The 21,034-nt window shown below is 43.2% G+C and overlaps 1 protein-coding gene across 10 annotated transcripts in view; it reads right to left on the bottom strand.

Annotated features, from left to right (window-relative positions):
- LRRK2 (leucine rich repeat kinase 2) overlaps positions 1–21,034 on the bottom strand; it is a 151,397-nt gene that overhangs the window by 18,841 nt on the left and 111,522 nt on the right. For 3 of the 10 annotated variants that reach the window (XM_073328421.2, XM_073328427.2, XM_073328426.2), the window contains 2 exons: positions 15,125–15,196; positions 12,615–14,431 (listed from right to left, as the gene is read on the bottom strand). The exons of 2 other annotated variants lie outside the window; for them this stretch is intronic. In XM_073328421.2, coding sequence (XP_073184522.1) covers positions 14,310–14,431; positions 15,125–15,196 — 194 coding nt within the window. In that variant the 3' untranslated portion in view covers positions 12,615–14,309. Of the gene's footprint in view, positions 1–12,613; positions 14,432–15,124; positions 15,197–16,440; positions 16,466–21,034 lie in introns of those variants that run through there. 5 more of the 10 variants (XM_073328425.2, XM_073328430.2, XM_073328429.2 and 2 more) reach the window with 3 other exon arrangements.

The raw sequence follows: 21,034 nt of genomic DNA, 5'->3' as shown, positions 1-21,034 counted from the left end.
AAATACAAAGAAATGAAACTGCGCGTCTTACACAAGGTCCAATATAGGTATGAGCGGCTGACGTCTTGAGCATGGGTGCAGTTCAGTACTGAGACCATATTTCTCACTTGATACATCCAATATGGCGAGAAACATCTGCATCGCACTCGTATACATTCTGAGCACCAGAATGGGCCAGTTGCTGCTAGTGATCCAAGAAGAGGACAGTTTGGAGTGTGGTTGTAATGACACCTATCAATGACTCCAAGTGCCCTATATATATTATGCATCCTACTTCTTGTGAAAAATCAGATACCATAAAGATCACATATGGCAAGACTGGAACCATGTATAAAATCAAACAGTTAGGACAATTATTTATTTTCTTTGTCCATTCATGAACAAAGCACAAGGTTTTGTTTGTGTAACTTTTATTTTGTCTTTTGTTAAAAAAAAAATCAGACTGATGTTTGAATGTTTAAAAAGGAAACAAAAGGTTTTACAAGCCATGTTGCCAGCAAGAAGAGTTGTTTAGCCCCCGAAGTCAAAGTTTAGATATTATAGCAGTGGGCTTAAAAATTGCAAGATTCAGCTTATACCTATGGGGGCAGGCTTCAGGAAATGCTTACAATAGCATAAGAAAATTGATAGTGTATTTAATTAGCTTCCCCATCTGCTCTCTTGGGACTAGAGCCAAGTGAAGTCAGTGACAGACTGCCATTGACTTCAATAAGTTTTGGACCAGCCCCTTACTGTTCTAGCATTTTAATGCCTGCACAATGTGAAATTTGAAAAGACATACAGTCGGGTTAGAGCTCAAGAGTTTACTAGAGGGAAATAACTGACAAGATCAGGCCACTTGGGAGTGAGGTAGCTTCCACAGCACTAGCATTATGACAGTTTTCATCTACAAACAAAATTGTGGCTTACATCATGACTTCCCATGGAAAAATCCATAGGAGGACATATGTTAGGCAGAAAACAAGCACTCCACTCCCACACCGTTCTAACAGTGCAGGGTGCGAGTATGTGTCAGTTAATACTGAGGATGGCAGCAGCAATTTCATCAAGAAAATCCAGGCAGGTTTCTGGGGGATGATACTGTGAAGAGAAGTTGAGTTGCCTCAATCTCCATTTCACTAATGTACTTGGGAACAGGGATGGGTTTTCTGTTCCTTTCATCCCCACTATGGGAAATATTAGATCAGATGCTATAGCCTTGTAATTAGATCAACTTTAACAAACAATGAATGGCATTAGGTATATGAACAGCAACAGAGAATATTAGATGTCAAAATCAGGGAAAATTCTCAATCTAATTTCAGAACTTGCATTAAAATAAAATAGTTCAATCATCAGATCCACAAGCTATAAATGTTGTTTGTATTAATTCTAGAACTCACAATTCAGGAGCCATTTCCCAGTAACATAAGTAAAAGTTAAAAACTCGGTATGTTTAGTCTTGAGGAAAGAAGACTGCGGGGAGACCCAGTAAAGTCTTCAAATATGTTAAGGGCTGTTCTAAAGACTACAGTGATCAATTGTTCATGTCCATTGATAGTGGGAAAATAAATTAATTGGCTTAATCTGCAGCAAGGGAGATTTAGGTTAGGTATTAGGAAAAAATTTCTAACTTTAAGGATAGTTAAGTACTGGAATAGGTTACCATGGGAGGTTGTAGAAACCCCCTCAGTGGAGTAATGAGGAGTCCTTGTAGCACCTTAGAGAATAACAAATTTATATGGGCATAAGCTTTTGTGGGTTAGAACCCACTTCATCAGATGCATGGAGTGAAAATACAGGAGCAGGTATAAATACATGAAAGGATGGGCGTTGCTTTACCAAGTGTGAAGTCAGTCTAATGAGATAAATCAATTAACAGCAGGATACCAAGGGAGGAAAAATAACTTTTGAAGTGGTAAGAGAGTGGCCCATTCCAGACAGTTGACAAGAAGGTGTGAGTAACAGTAGGGAGAAATTAGTATTGGGGAAATTAAGTTTAGGTTTTGTAATGACTCAACCACTCCCAGTCTCTTCAGTGCAGTGTGACAGAGTACTGGGAACCAATAGCTGAGCCAGAACTCTGATAACTTACACACCAATTAAATTCCCTGGGATGGACCTGACATTAGCAGATTAGAATGGACTGGGGAGGACTAAAAAACTAATTAGCCAATTAGTTCAGAGGCTAGAAGAAAGCATAGGAAGCCTGTGCTGGGAGACAGATGTAGGTTCATAGAATATCAGGGTTGGAAGGGACCTCAGGAGGTCATCTAGTCCAACCCCCTGCTCAAAGCAGGACCAATCCCGAATTAAATCATCCCAGCCAGGGCTTTGTCAAGCCTGACCTTAAAAACTTCTAAGGAAGGAGATTCTACCACCTCCCTAGGTAACGCATTCCAGTGTTTCACCACCCTCCTAGTGAAAAAGTTTTTCCTAATATCCAGCCTAAACCTCCCCCACAGCAACTTGAGACCATTACTCCTTGTCCTGTCCTCTTCTACCACTGAGAATAGTCTAGGTTCATAGAGCTAGAACCAAGAAAAATCCCTGGGTGGTGAAATCTCTTCCCTCTTCTTGGTAGAGGAGAACTAATGCTGTAAATGATGTGATGTACTGGTCAGTAAAGGTGGTGGGAAGAGACAATGTAAATAAGCTACACAGAGATGTTTAACAACTGAAGGTCTCAGAAAAGTCCATGTATTCAGAGCAGAAGACAAGAGTGGAACCCTGCCATGTCACACTTTGGAGGCTTGTCTGGGATCTGCCTTTACCTGTGCAGATGGAGGACCTTGAAATGGAGTTGGTGGAGGTTACACGGCTTGGACCATGGAGGAGACCCTGCAATGGCTGGTTGAGCAGCAAAAAGAAATGCAAAAGGCCCTCCAAGACTTTCAACAGGCCCATCCCCTGGAAAGACAGTCTTTGCTCACCTGGCAGCTGAGCAACAAAAGAGCCTTTACAAGGAAGCAATTGCACAAGCAGCAGCAGCAGCTACACCAAAGAATGGTGAGTCCTGTGACCGGGAACCAGGGTAATCAGGTGCAGGGAATGGGTCTGTGTAAGATGGGCCCTGCAGATGACACGGACGCATTTCTGGGCACCTTTTAGAAGGTAGCTGTGGGCCAGGGCCAAGAGACCTGGGACAGGACCAGGAGACCTGGGCCTTGTGTCTAGCACCCTATTTGACTGGGGTGGCACAGGCAGCCTCTATGGCTTTAATGAATGAGTGAGACTAACCATCCTGGATCAAGTGGGCCTTCCCACTGAAAAATGTAGACAAAAATTTCAAACTGTGAGATGGATTGGGGAGTCCAGCCCCGGGCTTTTGCCCAGAGGATGACAGACTGGGCCACCTGTTGGCTGAAGCTGGACACTCAATATGTGATGAGATGAAGGACACTTTGATCCTTGAACTGTTTCTACAGAACCTCCCTGAGAACACCTGGCTACAGGTCAGGCAGTTCCAGCCTGTCAGCCTGCATGCAGCAGTTAAACCCAGAAAGAGGAGGGTCAGACCAGGGGAGGCAGGCAGGGGAACTCACTATCAGAAAAGGCCCACAGAGGGGGGGGAAAAAAAGGAAGAACCCATTGGAACTCCAACAGGGGATGGGGACACTTCCTGCTACCAGTGTGGGCATCAGGGACATCTAAAAAGAGATGGCCTATACACAGAATGTGGGTTGGCTGAGTTCTGTAGTTGGTCTGGAACTCTCAAACAAGGAAGAGAAAAAACTGTAAACCTTGCCTCTAATGGTGGGGAGGAGTCTAAGCGGCCTGATAGACACGGTCTCAGACAGTTTACCACTCTGGTGGGAGCTGGTGAAACCCCACTGGATGATCCCAGGAGTGAAGTTAAAGCTGGAATGTATACATGGAGTTCAGAAGTACTGCCCTATAGCAGGGGTACCCCTAGAGGTTTGGCTGGAAGTGGCTTAGATTAGTAGACATCTCTCTGTTTTGCTGGGCACAGATTGGAGCCCATTCCCATTTGGGAAGTGGAATGTTGCCAGAGGGCCCAGGTGAGGAAAATGAAACCCATGTGGCAGGATAGGAAACCCAAGGGGGAGGAAATAGTGAAATCAGAATGTTTGGTAAATACTGGACCTAGGAAACATGCCATTAGAAAGAGGAGTCCCCCCAAGAGACACAGTGGGAGGAGAGGGGGGGGGAAAAGACAAAGGAGGCAAGTGACACACATACCCTGAGCACGGTAGCTGGGGTTGAGGGGTTATCAGATGTCCCCCACTGAAATGCCAAGGGAAAAGAGCCCAGGCTTATTTCAGAAGGTTGGAGGAGACAGGGGTTCTGAGCAACCAGGCAGAGGAGGGGAAACCACAAGCCCCACCACAAAGGGGTTGAGATTTGGGAGCATCCCTTGGGTTGCACCTGGTGCAAAGACCTGTGGGCAGAAACAGAATTGTGGGGGTTACCTCCACCCACCAAATGCAATTTCTGTGGGTGGAGAATGGGTGGACCCCAGATAATCGCCCTGGGGGCAACAAGAGGCTCAGATAGAGTAACACCTTTGGCAAGGGAGGAAGAGCCTAGGGAAAGAAAAATATGTCCATCAGGCAAGGGGGGAAGGTTAAGTGACAGAGTGCTTGGAACCAGCACCAACTGGAAATCTGGAGATGGGCAGGCATACGCTGGCCCATAGCTAAAGGCCTCTCCCTCTAGCCTAAGGGGAGGAGCTACCAGACCCATATCCCAAGCAATTCTGGGGGACAACTAATGAAAAAGCAGGGACAAGTGTGAAGGTCACAGGGAGCCAGAAGGGAACACCAAGCAGAGAACCCTGGACAGCACCCATTGCAAAACAGTCTATTTCCCCTCACTAGGATCTTCAACCCCATCTCTGGGCCCTTTAAATTCAGGCCTTTGTTGGGCACCCAACTAAGGACTGTCCCCTTCTTGGGGTTTATGCTACTTTACCTGTGGCCAGTAGGGGAAGTCAGGCCCTCCCGCTACTCCGGGTACCAACCCAAGGACTCTGTAAACAACCCAGCCATGTACTGCTTACTCCAATCTACTATTTTCCTGGGCCTCTTCCTACCAGGCCCCTTTTATCTCCAGCCCTAGCTCAGGGTCAGCATCCTCAGGTTCTCCTCTAGCTTCAGGCCAGAGATGAATACTCCTTTTCTCTCCTCTGGTCCTAGCCAAGAACTGACCTGCTAAGGTCCTGCAGCTCCTTTTATCTGAGCCTGCTAGGATCTGATTGAGTGCTTCCATGAGTCCTGGAGGACCCACCTTCCCTATTTCTTTCTGTCACTTCACTGCTTCTTAGGGTATGGTGTAGTAGGAGTGTGGGGGTCTCCTGTAAGGAGCCGCAAAGGCCAGGTACACCCCACCACAGTCCCAAATCAAAAATGGTCCAGAATTTTTGTTTTGAATGAAATTTTTTTGTTCCTATTCAGAAAATCTTTTTTTGACACTTTGGAATTTCCCATGGAACAGACGTTCTAGTTTCTTACCATTTCTAATTATGTTAAAATCATTCAGGCTATTTAAAATGAATCCTTCAGATTCTCACTGGAAAATGCTATATTTAGAAAAAGAAGCAGCCAGAGGGAGTTCCCATGTATATTTGGTGAAAAAGAATATAAACCATGAGAAGTAAAGGAAGGTTCTTGTTCAATACGCTGGCCATATTTAAATGTATGTTATTGTTCATCAGCCCCCAGAACGCACTAGATGCTTCCCAAATTGGAAAGCTAGCATGGGGATTGTCCTGAAAGCTTACAGACTGACTGCCAGAGAGGCAGGCATACAAAGTGATCGAGTTTGTTAAGTGATATAATGCTATTGGGAGAGGGAAGATCTCTGTATGGAGGATCTCTGGTGCATGAAGATCTTTTGTGGCACAAAACTTGCTCTTTCTAATCATGGCCAGCTGCTACATGATGTACTCAAGGTATTTTTTCCATAATGGTGTATTTGATTTGCTACAAAGCAGCAAAAGAAAACTAATTTTATGTTGTATGAGTACTTTGTTGGTCTGCTAAAGAGTTGGAAGACCCTAAATGGAAGATTTTCTGCAAATGGATCCTTTGTGGGAATTGTCGTCTCTGATTTTTTTCCCCCCCAGATTGCCCAATCAATCCCCATTTGTGTGTGCTGCGATGCAAGAGTATCAAGAGGGTCCTGTTGCGAGATACACTATCATGTGAGATTACTAAAGGCTCATAGTCATGGTAACACACTACAGAAGGAAGTTACCCCGGAGACCCTGTTACAGAGGCAAGATTCAAGGAAACCATCTCAAGGAAAGTTAAACTGCTGTAGGAAGAGCCAGAAGTAAGATAACACAAAGTGTTTTCCCTGTGTAGGCAATCAGAGCTCCCTTAATTTATCTCATTGAGTCCCTCCTATTTGTAGTATGTAATGTTACCTACAGCTCTGAAACCCCCTATCTATTACAGTTGCTGCAGTGCGTAGGGACACCAAGGCTGAATGAAAACTTCGGTAGTGCTATCAATGGAATATCCTTGTGAAATTACTAGGGATTTAATACTCCTCATTTATACTTGTCCTTTTCTCTGCATCTATGTGCTGAGGTTGTATTTAATTCCCTCCTACTTTCTCCTTTTCCTAGTGACCCCTTGCTAGAGCTGACCTCTTGTATAAGGGAAACTCCTCAGACAATGCTAGAGCTTTTAAAGTAGAATGAGGAGATGTCTGACCTCAAAGGGCCCAGTGATTGTCAGCAAAACCTGAACTATTGAAAAGGGAAGGATGGCCTGGCAACTAAAACACGGGCATGAAAGTCAGGACATTTGGTTCCTGTTTCCAGCTCTGCCATGTAAGTTTTCTGTGTGATCTTGGGCATGCCATTGAAACTTCGGAGGGACTTGTATTTCTGTCTGTAAGATGATACTTTTTTCTCCCTGAAGAGTTATAATGAGGCTGCACCTTTTCAAATCTTTCCACTCTCTCCCTTGTTTGTGTTCTGACAGAATGTGGCCCTGCCCAGGAGCTCCATGTCATAGAATATGTAAAGTGGGAGGACCATTCAGCAGAACACTTAATGGCAATTCATATAGCCATGCAGAAAACAGTCACGGCGCAGCAGTGCAAGTATGTTAAATGGTTTTTCATTAAAGGGCTTTTACAAGTATTTCAATCACTCTGCTGCCTTTTCTTGTCTGAATTCTCACATGCATCTCCTAAAAATCTGTGTTCTAAACTGAATTGGACTGAAATTAATACTCAGAAAAGTTTAAACAAAGTTCAAGAGTCATCATAAGCTGAATTCTTCTGTTCCTGCTAAAGGGATGATAAGTTGTAAATATTTTTTACTATTTAAACTTTAAGCCTCCCAGTTTAATGGTCAGACTTGGAAAAGAATAGATGTCTTTATATAATTATCTTCATAGGTCATCATAATAAAATTATAGAAGCACAGAATGGTAGAAATGTAGGGCTGGAAGGGAACTTGAGGTCACCTAGTCCAGCTCCACATGCTGAGGAAGGACAAAATATACTTAGACCATCGCTGGTAGGGGTTTGTCTGATTTATTCTTAAACAATCTTCTGTGCCCTGGTCTATACAGACTACTTGGAGAATTCAGTGGCTAAATGTTACAGTGTCATTTATTTACTTTGCTCTTCCCACCACCTTTCTCATCCATACACCACATTATTTACGGCATTAGTTTCTCCAAACCCCTCTGCCAATGACAGGACAGGGAAGAGATCTCTCCACCCAGAGATCCTCCTTGGTTCTGGCTCCATTTGCCTGTCTCTCTCCTTCAGCACTTCCTTCCTGTCCCTTCTTATGCCCTCTGTGCTAATGGGTTAAGTAGTTGTTTAGTCATGCCCAACCCATTCTAATGTGTTAATTAGGCACAGTCAGGTCCATCCTGGGGGATTTCATTAAGTATTTAAGTGATCGGAATGCTGGCTCTGCTGCCTACGGTGGGGGACTGTCTTGCTCCACAGCATGGACAACAAGGTCATAGCGAAGGCCATCTTGCTGTGACTGGGGTCCGTGCTGGTGGACGTCGTCCATACTGACCAGACCTACACTGTCCTGGGTCGTACCATCTTCAATAATCTTTATCTGGTCTGGGACATCCTCGAGCTTGAGTGTAAGGATGGGTCATTTGCCCTCCTGTCCCTGGACCAGAAGGTGGCATTGAACAGGGTGGATCACGGGTATTTCCTGGGCACGCTGGGCTGCAGGCATTTGGCTTCGGGTTCCAGTTTGTGGGTTTTCTTCAGGTGCTGTACGCTTCTGCTGGGTGTTAGGTCAAGCTCAACTGGACCCTGACCAAACCCATCAGCTTCAGGTGAGAGGTGCGTCAAGGCTGCCTGCTGTCAGGCCAGTTGTATACTCTGGCCATTGAGCCCTTCCCCCATCTCCTCTGCAGGAGGCTGATGGGGTTGGTGCTTCGTGAACCAGAGTTGCGGATGGTCCTGTCAGCATTCACTGATGACATGCTCCTCATGGTCCACCTCCGAGGGCTCCAATATAGCTGGCATCTCTTTTTTCTCTTCTAAGGGGGTCTTCTGTGAGACCTCTCCGAGCTGCCAATCTTCTATCAGGACCTCCTCATGACCTGGAAGCTGGTTTCAGCGATCAAGTCTGTGGTGGCAGCCAAGGAGGCAGATCTCCTTGCGGACCCCCTAGTGCACAACCCCCAACTTGGTATGCAAGTGGGTGGAGTCCCCCTTGGTGTGCCAGAGGCTGGTCCTGGCAGGAACCACCAAAATTGGAGACCTGCTGGACTATGGCCAGGGAGATGGGTGGATTCCCCTAGCACTCGCGTGGCACATGGGGCTCTTCATCCTTCATACCCTGCAGCACATACTCCAGGTGAGGGCAGCCTTATCACTCACCTTTCAGGTTTTCCTTGAGTGGGTCCTGTGGCAGGGTGCTCCCTGCTCACCCCTGGCCCTCCAGACTTTTAACATATGGGCCCCTACGCTGCAAGTCCCCCCACAGCCTCGACGCCCTCCCCTCCACAACCCAAGCCAGCTAAGTGACCTTCAGCCAGTTTGTTTCCGAGCCGTGCCTCGGGAACAACTATTCATGCTCGTTCTCCACACACATTTCCCTCACCCTTGTGTCCTGCCCCAATACTAATGGCAAGAATGTCTGCCATTTGTGGAGGGTGAGGAAGCCCAGTGGGCCAGAGCCTTCCATCTTGGTTCCACGGCCCACCAGGAATATCAGTTGGCAGCTCCTTCACGGAGCTGTGAGCATGGGTGTGTACTTGGCACAGTTCATCCCCCTTCCTGACACCTGCCCCTTCTGCACCGTGAGAGACACCCTGGCACATAGCTACCTTGAGTGCGCCAGGTGGCAGGCCCTTTTCCAGCTCCTCTAGAACTTTCTCTTTAGGTTCTGGCTGCACTTTTCCACACACTTCATTTATACATACCCTGTTCACGGCCCCATGAAGTCATGAGACCTCCTCGTCAACCTCCCCCCTGGCACTGGCCAAGGTGGCCATCTATTTCCCCTGGAGCAGGATGCTGGATGGGGAGGTGCTCTGTGACTGTGGGGCCACAACTGTTCTTCCCTTCAATCACATGTCCAGGCACAGTTCCTCTGGGCCGTGTCTGCTGGCTCCCTAGCCACCTTCAAGTATCCCATGTCTCCATGCAAGGCATTATTCTAACCTTTTCATCTTCTCTAAGGTGGCCATAGAAGAGCTACTGCTGCAGACCTGAATAAGGACTGAATGGTAACTTCTTACAGTTCCTTTGGAGATGTGTAAATGATGTCACGAGGCAGCATAGAATCAAGCCTCCTGTCTTCATGCCCATATCCTTAATAGTAGGGAGGTCTGCTCCTGTTTCCTTTGACTTTGATAAAAGTAGGCCTGTGCCCTAAAAAAGGGAGGAAATTCCAGAACATATCTTCTATACACAGAACTATTTGTAAGCAGAATGTTCCTCAGTTTTCCATGAAGCGTTGGTTGCTCTTTACAAAGATAAAAAGATATCCATGATTAACAATGTCATTAACCTGGAACTACTGGATTGTTTTGAGAAGCCACTTAAAATTAATTTATAGGTGAACTACTTCCATAACATTTGCTAGAAGCTAATAAGATTCAATTTAATTCAAAGCCAATAGCCAGGAGAGGAACAGATAGAAAAAGAATTCAATATCCAGCTGCTGAGTAATCAGTTCATGTCTCTTTATGAAACACCTTTAAGTCAAGTACACAAAATAAATGAGATGGATTTTTTTAAAATATGGGTTTAGTTAATTTTTTTTTGTAAATTAAGTACAACAAAATAACTGCATTCAAAAATAAAACAATGTAAAACTTTAGCCAACAAGTCCACTCGATCCTACTTCTTTTTCAGCCAATCACTAAGAGAAACAAGTTTGTAAATAAGAAGCGGGCAGCATTATCTCCCATAAATGTAAACAATGTCACCCGAAAGCAAGAAGAGGTGTTCACACGGTACTTTTGTAGCTGGCATTGCAAGGTATTTACGTGCCAGATATGCTGAACGTTCATATGCCTCTTCGTGATTTGACCACCATTCCAGAGGACATGCTTCCATGCTGATGATGCTTGTTTTAAAAAAATGTGTTAAATTTGTGACTGAACTCCTTGGAGGAGAATTGTATGGCTCCTGCTCCATTGTTTTACCCACATTCTGCCATATATTTTCTGTTATGGTAGTCTCAAATGACAACCCAGCATATGTTATTTGATTTAAAGAATACTTTCACCACAGAGTTGACAAAACACAAAGGTTCCAATGTCAGATTTCTAAAGACAGCTGCAATAGTCGAACCAAAATTTAAGATTCTGAAGCACCTTCCAAAATCTGAGAGGGACGAGGTGTGGAGCGTGCTTTCAGAAGTCTTAAAAGAGCAACACTCTGATACTGAAACTATAGAACCTGAACCACAAAAAAGAAAATCAACCTTCTGTTGATGGCATCTGACTCAGATGATGAAAATGAACATACATTGGTCCGCACTGATTTGGATTGTTATCGAGCAGAACCCATCATTAGCATGGACACATGTCCCCTGGAATGGTGGCTGAAGCATGAAGGGACATATGAATCTTTAGCGCATTTGGCATGTAAATATCTTGTGACGCCAGCTACAAGAGTGCCTTGCGAACACCTGTTCTCACTTTCAGATGACATTGTAAACAAGAAGTGGGCAGCATTATCTCCTGCAAATGTAAACAAACTTGTTTGTCTGTGCAATTGGCTGAACAAGAAGTAGGACTGAGTGGACTTTTAGGACTTAAAGTTTTACATTGTTTAATTTTTGAATGCAGTTTTTTTTGTATATAATTCTAAATTTGTAAGTTCAACTTTCATGCTAAAGAGGTGAATTGAAAAATACTATTGTTTTTTCTAGTGCAAATATTTTTAATAAAAATATAAAGTGAGCACTGTACACTTTGTATTCTGTGTTGTAACTGAAATCAATATATTTGAAAATGTAGAAAACAGCCAAAAATATTTAAATAAATGGTATTGTACTACTGTTTAGCAGTATGATTAATTGCACGGTTAACCATGATTAATTTTTTTTTAGTCACTTGACAACCCTAGTTTAAAGCACTACCACCCACAAGCACTATTATTCTGGCTTGGAAGGGGAACTTCAGACTCCAGCGAGGACCCACAGGACAATCAGCCCAGCATCAGCAATCCTGAATCAGCAGAAGAATCAGCACAATCAGTAATATTGCAGGCAACTTGTGCCACTACTTCCCCATCACTCCACTCAGACTTTCTACTGCTGAGGGCTGTAATCTGGGTTCCACAAACTGAGGGAACTGGACTTGTTATACTCACCAGTCAGTCAACAGCATAAGAGGCTAAGGGAGGTAGGGCTGCTATAACACAATTCTAGCACTGTGACATGCAGCGGAAGAGGTATTCTCCTGTTATGAACAGACTTCTGCAAAACCTTTATGGGGTGGTTTCAATATTGTTATGTTCAGCATGTTTTCTCTGCATTTGAGTCCCAGTGGGTCACCACTGCTATGAGCCTTTTACCTTTGAAACAGTGGTAACTCAACTATCAAGAAGAAACAATGGACAAAGTTAGGTTGGTTTGACAACTTTCTACATCACTCTGTTAGCATCTGAATAAAATCACTTGCTTCTGGAGGAAAGCTTAAGAGCTTAGAGAAGTAGAGGTCAACTTAAATTCCAGCGAAATCAACCTGCAAAAACGTGTGGTCACAGCAAAAACAACAAATTTCATGGATGTGTCATTTATGCCATGACCAACCTGTGAAAAATGTGATTTCTCTGTAGCATTTCTCAAACTGGGGGTCCTGATCCAAAAGGAGAGGCTGGCAAACCTACTGCCACCCTTATTTCTGTGCTGCCTTCAGAGCTAGGTGGCTGGAAAGCAGCGGCCTGTGGCCAGGCACCAAGCTCTGAATGCAGCGTTGCTGCCCTCAGTGGAGAAGTAATGATGGCAATACTGTGACCACCCCTCCCCACAATAGGCTTGTGACCCCCTTTTGGGTCAGGACCACCAGTCTGAGAAATGCTGTGTACTTTTTACCCTATACTATAAGGTAAAAGTCACACAAAGAGACCAGATTTCACAGTCCATGACACAATTTTCATGACTGCGAATTTAATAGACTCCTGCATATAAGTGGTCAGGCCCCAGCTCAATAGAAATTCTGTGAGAAATAAAGCATACTATTGGAAAATTGTCCATGAAAATAGTGTTCTAATAAATAGATATAAGGCTTACACTTCAACATGATTTATAAACTGACTTCAGCACATGAAATATCAGATATTTAAGTTTATTTCTTTATGATAAAAATAATGTATTTTTTGAGTTATAAAATCCCATATAAATAGCATTATTCATAGCACATAATACAACACAAACACATTATAAACCGTGTACATATGAAAAGAATCCAAATAGCCAAATACTGATTCATTTTGAGAAAGTTCTGTGCACTCTGTTGTCCTAGTTTAGGAATTATTTATAACTATAGAAGATTGGAAGGAGAGGGACTTGTCTGGTCCCAACACCTTGCTCTGTTCCACAGGAGACAAATTTCAGAATGGCTTTGGGTTTTTTGCTACCTGGCATTGCAGGCTTGTTATGGTGAAGAAGCTCTTGGTCTGAGGGACAGAGAAAGACATCTGTCTGTGGTCTGAAGGACGGAAGTAAGGCACTGAGTGCATGCTGTCAGATAATTGGGTTAATGGATACAGAGCAATAACATGGCATCTCCAGAATGAAGGTAGGTGTGTGCGTGAGCAGCCTCACGGGGGGGTGGGTGGGGGCGGTTACACAAGGCAAGAAGTTACACAAGACAAGAAGTCGCCCATTCTTGGATGCCTGCTGGCTCCACTACATACTTCAAAAATCTCAATATAAGGTGCTCATAACAAGGCTGGATGGTAAACTTTGCACACAAGGTAAATATGAATACTACAGTTTTCATGCTTTTTCAGACTGAGATAAGCGAACTGAACAATTCTATTGCGTGAATACTCCATAGGCACTTTATAGCACATTGGCTGGCTACCTGAGAAGCACCATGTCAAGAATTTTACCCTGCGTTCTCTTGCCTGTGCAACGTGAGTTGTAAAATTACGTGTGTGAATGTGTTGTGTTGCTATGAATGAGATTGCATTGCTCAGTGCCAGGCAAACGCTCACAGTCAAAAAAGGCACTATCTTCACAGACACCTTCGTTCTGAATTTTGTCTTTGCTGTTGCAGGGCCCAGCCTTTTATGAACAGACTGAAAATGGCCAGATTCCTAATGTACATAGGAAGGGAAAAAGCCTGACCTATTCAGCCTGTGCTTTTTAAACGAGGCTGTATACGGTCTACCAACTAGCTGTACTATCCATCATATAAACGACAATGTTTTCCTTCATATAATCAAAATTATTAAATATGAGTTTAACTAAGAACATTAACCACCAGTAAAGTTCATGTATGCAGGCGGCAGTATATATAGTGAAGCCTAAACTTTGCTCTCATTTACAATGTCAGCTTAATGAAGTTACTCTGCATATACAAGGCTATAACTAGGAGCAGAATCTAATCCTGTGGAGTTACTCTGGATTTATGCTGGTGTAACCAAAATCAGAAACATACCAACCAAGATTCTTTGGATTTACACAAGTGTTGCTGAAAGCAGATTGAGTGAATAGTTTTAACTCCTTCAAAATATTATAAATAAAAATATTCCTTATTTCTTCTGATATTTTATGATTTTGAGGGATGACAGTCACTTCCCTTTGTTTCTTACATTACTTTTTTGTTTAATATATAGTAAAACAAAGTTTAAACCAGTGGAAAACTGGGAAACAAGATGACTCTCCACTTATCTAGGGCTCCTTAATCCAAAGAAAACCTTCTCATTTTTTCTGCTAATTCCTGTCTCACTTCAATGTGCTTTTTCAGGTTTTGTACTTCATAGGGCAGCTTAATGTCCCACACGGACATACACGACTGCAGTTCTGCAAAAATAATTTAAAAAAACGTTTAAAAGTACTACACAGATACAATTATTGCATTACAAATGTGATTTTGCTTTGTTTTTAATTACAGTTAGAAATAATAGATCTGGAAATGTAAATGAGCTTTAGTGTAAATGAGAATCCGGCCCAAATCATTAAAATAGAATTAAAACAGATTTGAACGCTAAATTTACTAAGGTTCAGACTATATTGGATGTGAGCCCAGTCCCACAACCCTTATGCAAGGAGTGAGTCCTTTCTCCTTGAAGCAGTCTCACTGGTTTCAGTGGAGTAAGGGGATGAAAAGACTACTTGCGTGAAAAAGTCTAGTCTCAATTCTGATTACTATAGGTACAATTTTGGATACTGTTACACAGAGTAAAAAGGCAAAGGATTTTATTACAATTATAATCAGGGACCCTTAAAAGACGTTCTGGTTCAGTTAGAATTTTGAGTAAAGGTTTGTCTGGTTCTTCTTTTTTCCACATTTAATTTTATATGAATAAGCCATTGTCATATTTTACAGGCTCAATTTGGCAGGAGTCTAGAAACACAGACAACAATAAATCACTACAAAACTGCAATGAAAATATATCAAGTGATATAATAAAATTCCTAACAGACATATAAAAAAAAGTACAGTATTTTTTACAACATAAGTAACATGGATTAGTAAAATAAATTACCAGATACCTTTCTGACATTTGTCGTCTTCATCACATTTATAGCAGTGCCCCAAAACCAGCATGACATTCTTGAGGCTCCCTTTTCAAAAATAAAATGTTAGATTTTAATTTTAACTAGCACTTGGATTTCACTTCATTTAAGAGCAGAAGAAGCAGATTACATGCACCATTGAAGGAACAGAAAGCAGATTTCAGTAAACTAATGCATATTATATATTTTACTGTTAGAAAAATCAAAATTCAACATTACCAATCAAAGTGACATGAAAAAATGCAGTGTGTGTGTGTGTGTGTGTGTGTGTATAACGATGCTACCAATTGAGAGTGCCAATTCAGGACAAATTGCTTAAAGCAGGGCAGTTACAGCCCAAGGCTGGGGTTACTTTGCACACCAAGGCAAACCAAACCAGCCAGAGAGGAGAGGACTTAGGTTTTACCCCACTGGCTAACCACAAGTCACACAAGCAATTCCCTTAGACACTCCAGTTTCCCAGTATCACCACCAGTGCCACTCGTTATGGGGACAAATGGTTATGAAAACCAATACCCCAGGATTATTCACAAAAGGAAAAAGATATAGATGAGAGCTAGAATTGGTTAAATGGAATCAATTACACACAGTAATGGCAAAGTTCTTGGTTCAGGCTTGTAGCAGCGATAGAATAAACTGCAGGTTCAAATCAAGTCTCTGGAGTACATCCACAGTTGGGATGGGTCTTTCAGTCCTTGGTTCAAAGCTTCAGTGTAGCAAAGTTCCTCCGAAGGTATGAAGCAGGATTGAAGACAAGATGGAGATGAGGCACCAGCCTTTTATAGTCTTTTCCGGGTGTAAGAACACCTCTCTGTTCTTACCATGGAAAATTATAGCAAAATGGAGTTTGGAGTCACATGGGCAAGTCCCTTACTTTGCTAAATCACAAGGCATATATGCCTTCTCTCAATGGGTCAGTTGTATAGTTGATGATCCTTAATGGGCCATCAAGCAGGCTAGGCAGAGCTGACACCAACTTTTCTGGCGTGGCACCCAGAAGCATAGCATAAGTATGAAATACAGACAGTGTAGAGCCAATATTCATAACTTCAACTACAAAAATGATACATACATATAGACAGCATAATCATAACCAGCAAACCATAATCTCTCCATACATCCCTTACACGACAACCTTTATTCAATATTTGCTGCAAATATATATCAGTAGTCGCAACAGTGATCTATACAGTTACAGATTATGTCAACGTCAGAGTGTGTGCACCCCCATTTAATATGAGGGATTTATAAAAGATCAAGGACAAATTACATAAATATTGTAAATCATTTACCTTCATTTACACCCATTCAGCCTCACTGGGTAGAGTAGAGAAAAAAATTGCAATGAAAATATGTTAAAGTTTTATCAGTGTGTGTGCGAGGAGAGGCTTCGTCCCTGTGTCTTATGGAGCATATATAAGGCTAGATTTTGGTTCACTACCAAAACTAGGATTGTGGAAGCTTTGAGGGGCCATGCTGGGAGTCCCAGGAGGTATTCTGCCTGAATCAGCCAAAATTCCTCTTGGGTCTTGAAGGGAGTGGTTGCTAGAGCAGCAGTTATCCCACTATGAAAATACACAGTGTGCCCTCCTCATGCTGGGCTAGCTCTGCCCACTATGGGTGTCTGTCCCCTTCTGGACTGTACAGATTTCCCATTTCAGGATTCTAGGTAAGCATGGTATACATTTTTGTTACAGAAAACCACTAGAGAAAATTCTGGGCTATCAGTGTATACAGTTAATGTAAACAGGTTGTAAAGAAGATGCTATTTGTGAGTACACTTCAGATTGCCCAAAGTTTAAAAAAAAAAAATATCAAAATTGCAGTCAAGTGAGAATTTTTGGTGACAGATGCCTTGTTTAATTTTTAGTGTTGAAGCAGGGAAGGATATGAACTTTTATTAAACTCACAGTACAAACAGAGCAGACTAAGGATGTCTACACAGCTGCTGGCAGGTGCGATTCCCAGCGTGGGTAGATATACACATGTGCTAAAAATAGCTGCGTGGCCATGGCAGCATGGGCAGAGACTTAGGCTAGCCACCTTGGTACAATCCTGCTCAAGGCATGTACGCAGGTGGCTAACCTGTGCAGCCACCTCCACACTGCTATTTTAGGCACGAGCTCAAGAGGAGTTGGCAGGTGTATGTCTACCAGCCCTGGGAGTTACATCTCCCAAGTGCGGTGTAGACATACCCTAAATGTTCTACCAAGTGGCATTCTGTTAATCTTATTACATTCATGGAAAACGCAGAAAACTGTTAATTGTGATACAGAAGGCTCAGACTCAAACTTTAAGGCCAGAAGGGACCATCATGATCATCTAGTCGGATCAGGGCAGATTAGGGTTTTGGCCCCCTCCCCACCCCTTCTGCCTGCAGTCCCCACCCCCGGTGCTCCTGTGGAGTGGGTCAAGCCCCCATACCCTGACCCCATTCCGTCTGGCGCAGGAGGGGAGACGGGTGTGTGGAGTGGTGCAAACCCCCATGCACCGACACAGGGGAGGGACTGCAGGACAAGCTCCCGGTCCTGACCCCGATCCACAGCAGGAGCGCTGGGCTGGTGAGGGGAGCGGGGTCAGGGCATGGGGCACCCATTTTTCCAGGGCCCCTGGGCGCAGGCCCCATTGGCCCAGTGGCTAATCCGCCACTGAGTCTGACCTACTGCACTTCACAGGATTGCTCCTCTCCCTCTGATGTCTTCCTGCTTTGTCTAAAGCACACTGACAGAGCAAATGACAGGAGAAATACATCTGTGTACGTGTCAAAGAGCTCCTTACCCCTCTGGTATGCAACATTTTGTAGGGGCTGGATAGTCAGGCTAGTTCATTGCTGTGACAGAACATCACCCGTTTCACTCAGGAGTAGAGATGGCCCATAATGTACACAATAGATCAAAATGTACCTAGGTTTGGGAAAATTTCAATCTGTTCAGAACTTTGTACTTGGGAACTATCCCTGTCTTAGCTTCCCTATACTCTTTCCCATAATGAACAGTTTCAATTGTTCTCATGAGAGGGACTGAGGTATTAAGGGTTATGTTTTTATAACTGGACTATCTGGAGGTGTAAATTTGTGCTTGCAAAATGAAATGCAGATGTAAATCTGAATATCTGAACATCCTCTAATGACCCAATTTTCACTTGTCCTATTGTAGGCCAATCTATTAGTAGATTTCTGGAACCTATTTACAATAGTTAAATGGAAAAATGAAATAATTTCACGATATTTGGGTAAGTTCTATTCACCTGAAATATTTATACTTGATTGAAATACGTATTTTAATCTTGAAACTGAAACTATTTTTGATACTGAAGTACTTTTCCCCTAGTTCCTTTTATCTCATACAAGCAATGTTCTATTATTGAAGAATTACTCACAAGGCTTGGACTGTTTCCTATAATTCTCTTTGGAACTGAACAGTCTTTGCATTCAAAACACTTAAATAAATACACGGAAAAACTGACTAAAAAAAGTTGATAGGTTAAATTGGGTGTCTATTTTAACAAAACTTATATCTACAAAAACTGTAAGCACACTGCATGGAGCACACAAAATTAAGCTCTTTATTTTAAATCATTATCTTTCCATATGCAGAATTTGATTTTTCTGAAGATTAAGGTGCCTGGAAACTAAGAATTAGAGAATCCAGGTTTTAAAAATCAACAAACTAGTATTATTGTAAAATGTACTTGTTAGGATCCTATCACTGTAGAATTCAACACCATTAAATAAAATAGTAGTGAATTATTATTAGGGCTATGATTTTCTCATGGAGGTCACAGAATCCATGACTTCTAGAGACCTCCATGACTTGAACCTCTGGTGCCTGGGAGCTATAGGATCCCTCATCACCCCTAGCAGCTGGGAACTGTGGGGGACCGAGCTCCCAGCTGGGGCAGGAAGCAGGGCTGCCCCACAGCTCCCAGTGGGGGTGGGTTGCCTGGAGCTCCCAGGGGGCAGGGAGACCCTGAGTTCCTGGCCTTCGTGGGCAGTGGGGCTCCGGGGAACTCTCAGCTGCTGTGGATGGTGGGGATGCCCCCCAGTAACTGCAGGTGCCCCAGAGCACAGAGCTGCCATGGGTGGCCAAGGTGCCCCGGAGCCACCGCAGGCAGCTGGGGTGCCCCGGAGCCACCGCAGGCAGCTGGGGTGCCCCGGAGCCACCGCAGGCAGCTGGGGTGCCCCGGAGCCGCTGCAGGCAGCTGGGGTGCCCCACAGCTCCGAGCCACTGCAAGTGATGAGGGTGCACTGAGATCCGAGCCACTGCAGGTGGCAGGGGTTACCCGAGCTTGGCACCAGGGTGGTGGGGGGACCCTGCGGCTCCCAGCCAGGCCCTTGTGTGTGGTCTGGAGAGCCTGCAGTTCCTCATTTTGAATGCATATTTTTAGTAAAAGTCAGGGATAGGTCATGGGCTTCCATGAATTTTTCTTTATTACCTGTGATCTGTCCGTGACTTTTACTAAAAATATGCGACACAAAATTTTAGCCTTAATTATTATTTACATTATAACAAGGGGCTAATGCTGTAACTATAAGGACCACAGTGAAGAGAAATATCGAATACTGACTTTCTAATAAATTAATATTTAGCTGGCACTCTGTCATCTAAAGACCTAAGTACTTTATAAAACTGCTGTTATAGGCCCTGATCTTGCAAATGGATACCACGTGTCTCTGGACAGGACCAGGGGTCCATGGAAGCCGTTCTATTTATAGGATTGGGGCCATAGTCAAAAAAACAACAACGGAAAAACACCTTCTGAGTCAATCTATGTGCCCTCTGCTTCCTTTATGAAAATAAACATTTTTTATTGCTTGAAGCACTGCAGAGCCAATACCTTTTGAAGGGTTAGTCAGAGTGAATTGAAATTTATTCTGCCTTATAAATCATCATCATCACCACCAGCTAAGTCTGACTGTAGAATATATTTAATAGAGTCAGTGCTGCAGAAAGAAAATAGATTGGGTTTACAGTGATGCCAATGAGAAGATATCGGAGCTTTAAAGTACGGAATTGACTAACAGGAATATAGTAAGTGTGGGAACTCCACAATGTTAGCTTTAGAGTCACTTTTCCTACTATGAACATGCTTTATTCCATACTGACACCGGAGATGCAGCTTAGGGGTGTTTAGTAGGTGAATGGAGTCCACGTACAATATTCCAGAGCAGCGTTTCCCAAACTGTGTTCTGCAGAACACTGGTGTTCCACACGATGTGAATAGGTGTTCCGTGAAAGAATCTAGAATTTAATTTTGACTCTTGCACTTGATTTTTGTACTACTTTATACCTGCTTTCCAGTTAGAAATTGTTAGTTCAAGTTACTTTAAATTTGTATTTTTACTTTGTTTTATAAAATAAAATATATTTGAGCATAAATAATGCAATTTTCTATTTGAAAACCAAAGGATTACAAAATAATATTGTAAGTGTTCCGTAATAGGCTAAAAAGTGTTCCATGGCCAAAAAAGTTTGGGAAACACTGTTCCAGAGTATTTTACTATAATACATATACCTAAGTTTTCCATCCTTGCACTATGACGTATTGTAACCTGGGGATGTTTAGATTAGTCTGGGGGACACAGAAGAACAGTGGGGATGGAGAAAATTACCATACCCCAAATCTGACCCTTCTGCACATGTGCTCCTCTGGCTATGTATAAAGCAGAAGTAACTCCTTGAAAACCACCCCCCCTCAGTCCCTGCTTCCACAGTGGCTCATAATAGAAGTGGCCATCGCCACAGGAGCAGCTGATACATACAAAGCTGTAGGCTCTGATAGCAGCCCACTAACCCAAGCTTCTATCCCCTGCTCCTACTTCACACAGCTGAATTGAAAGCTGCACATGTAACTCTGCCCTATGGGGGCACCCATTAGAGTTCTGCT

The sequence above is a fragment of the Lepidochelys kempii genome, chromosome 1, assembly GCF_965140285.1.
Source record: "Lepidochelys kempii isolate rLepKem1 chromosome 1, rLepKem1.hap1, whole genome shotgun sequence".
Classification (NCBI taxonomy): Eukaryota; Metazoa; Chordata; order Testudines; family Cheloniidae; genus Lepidochelys; species Lepidochelys kempii.
Note: the sequence above shows the minus strand (reverse complement) of the source record. Positions and strands in the feature narration are given on the sequence as shown.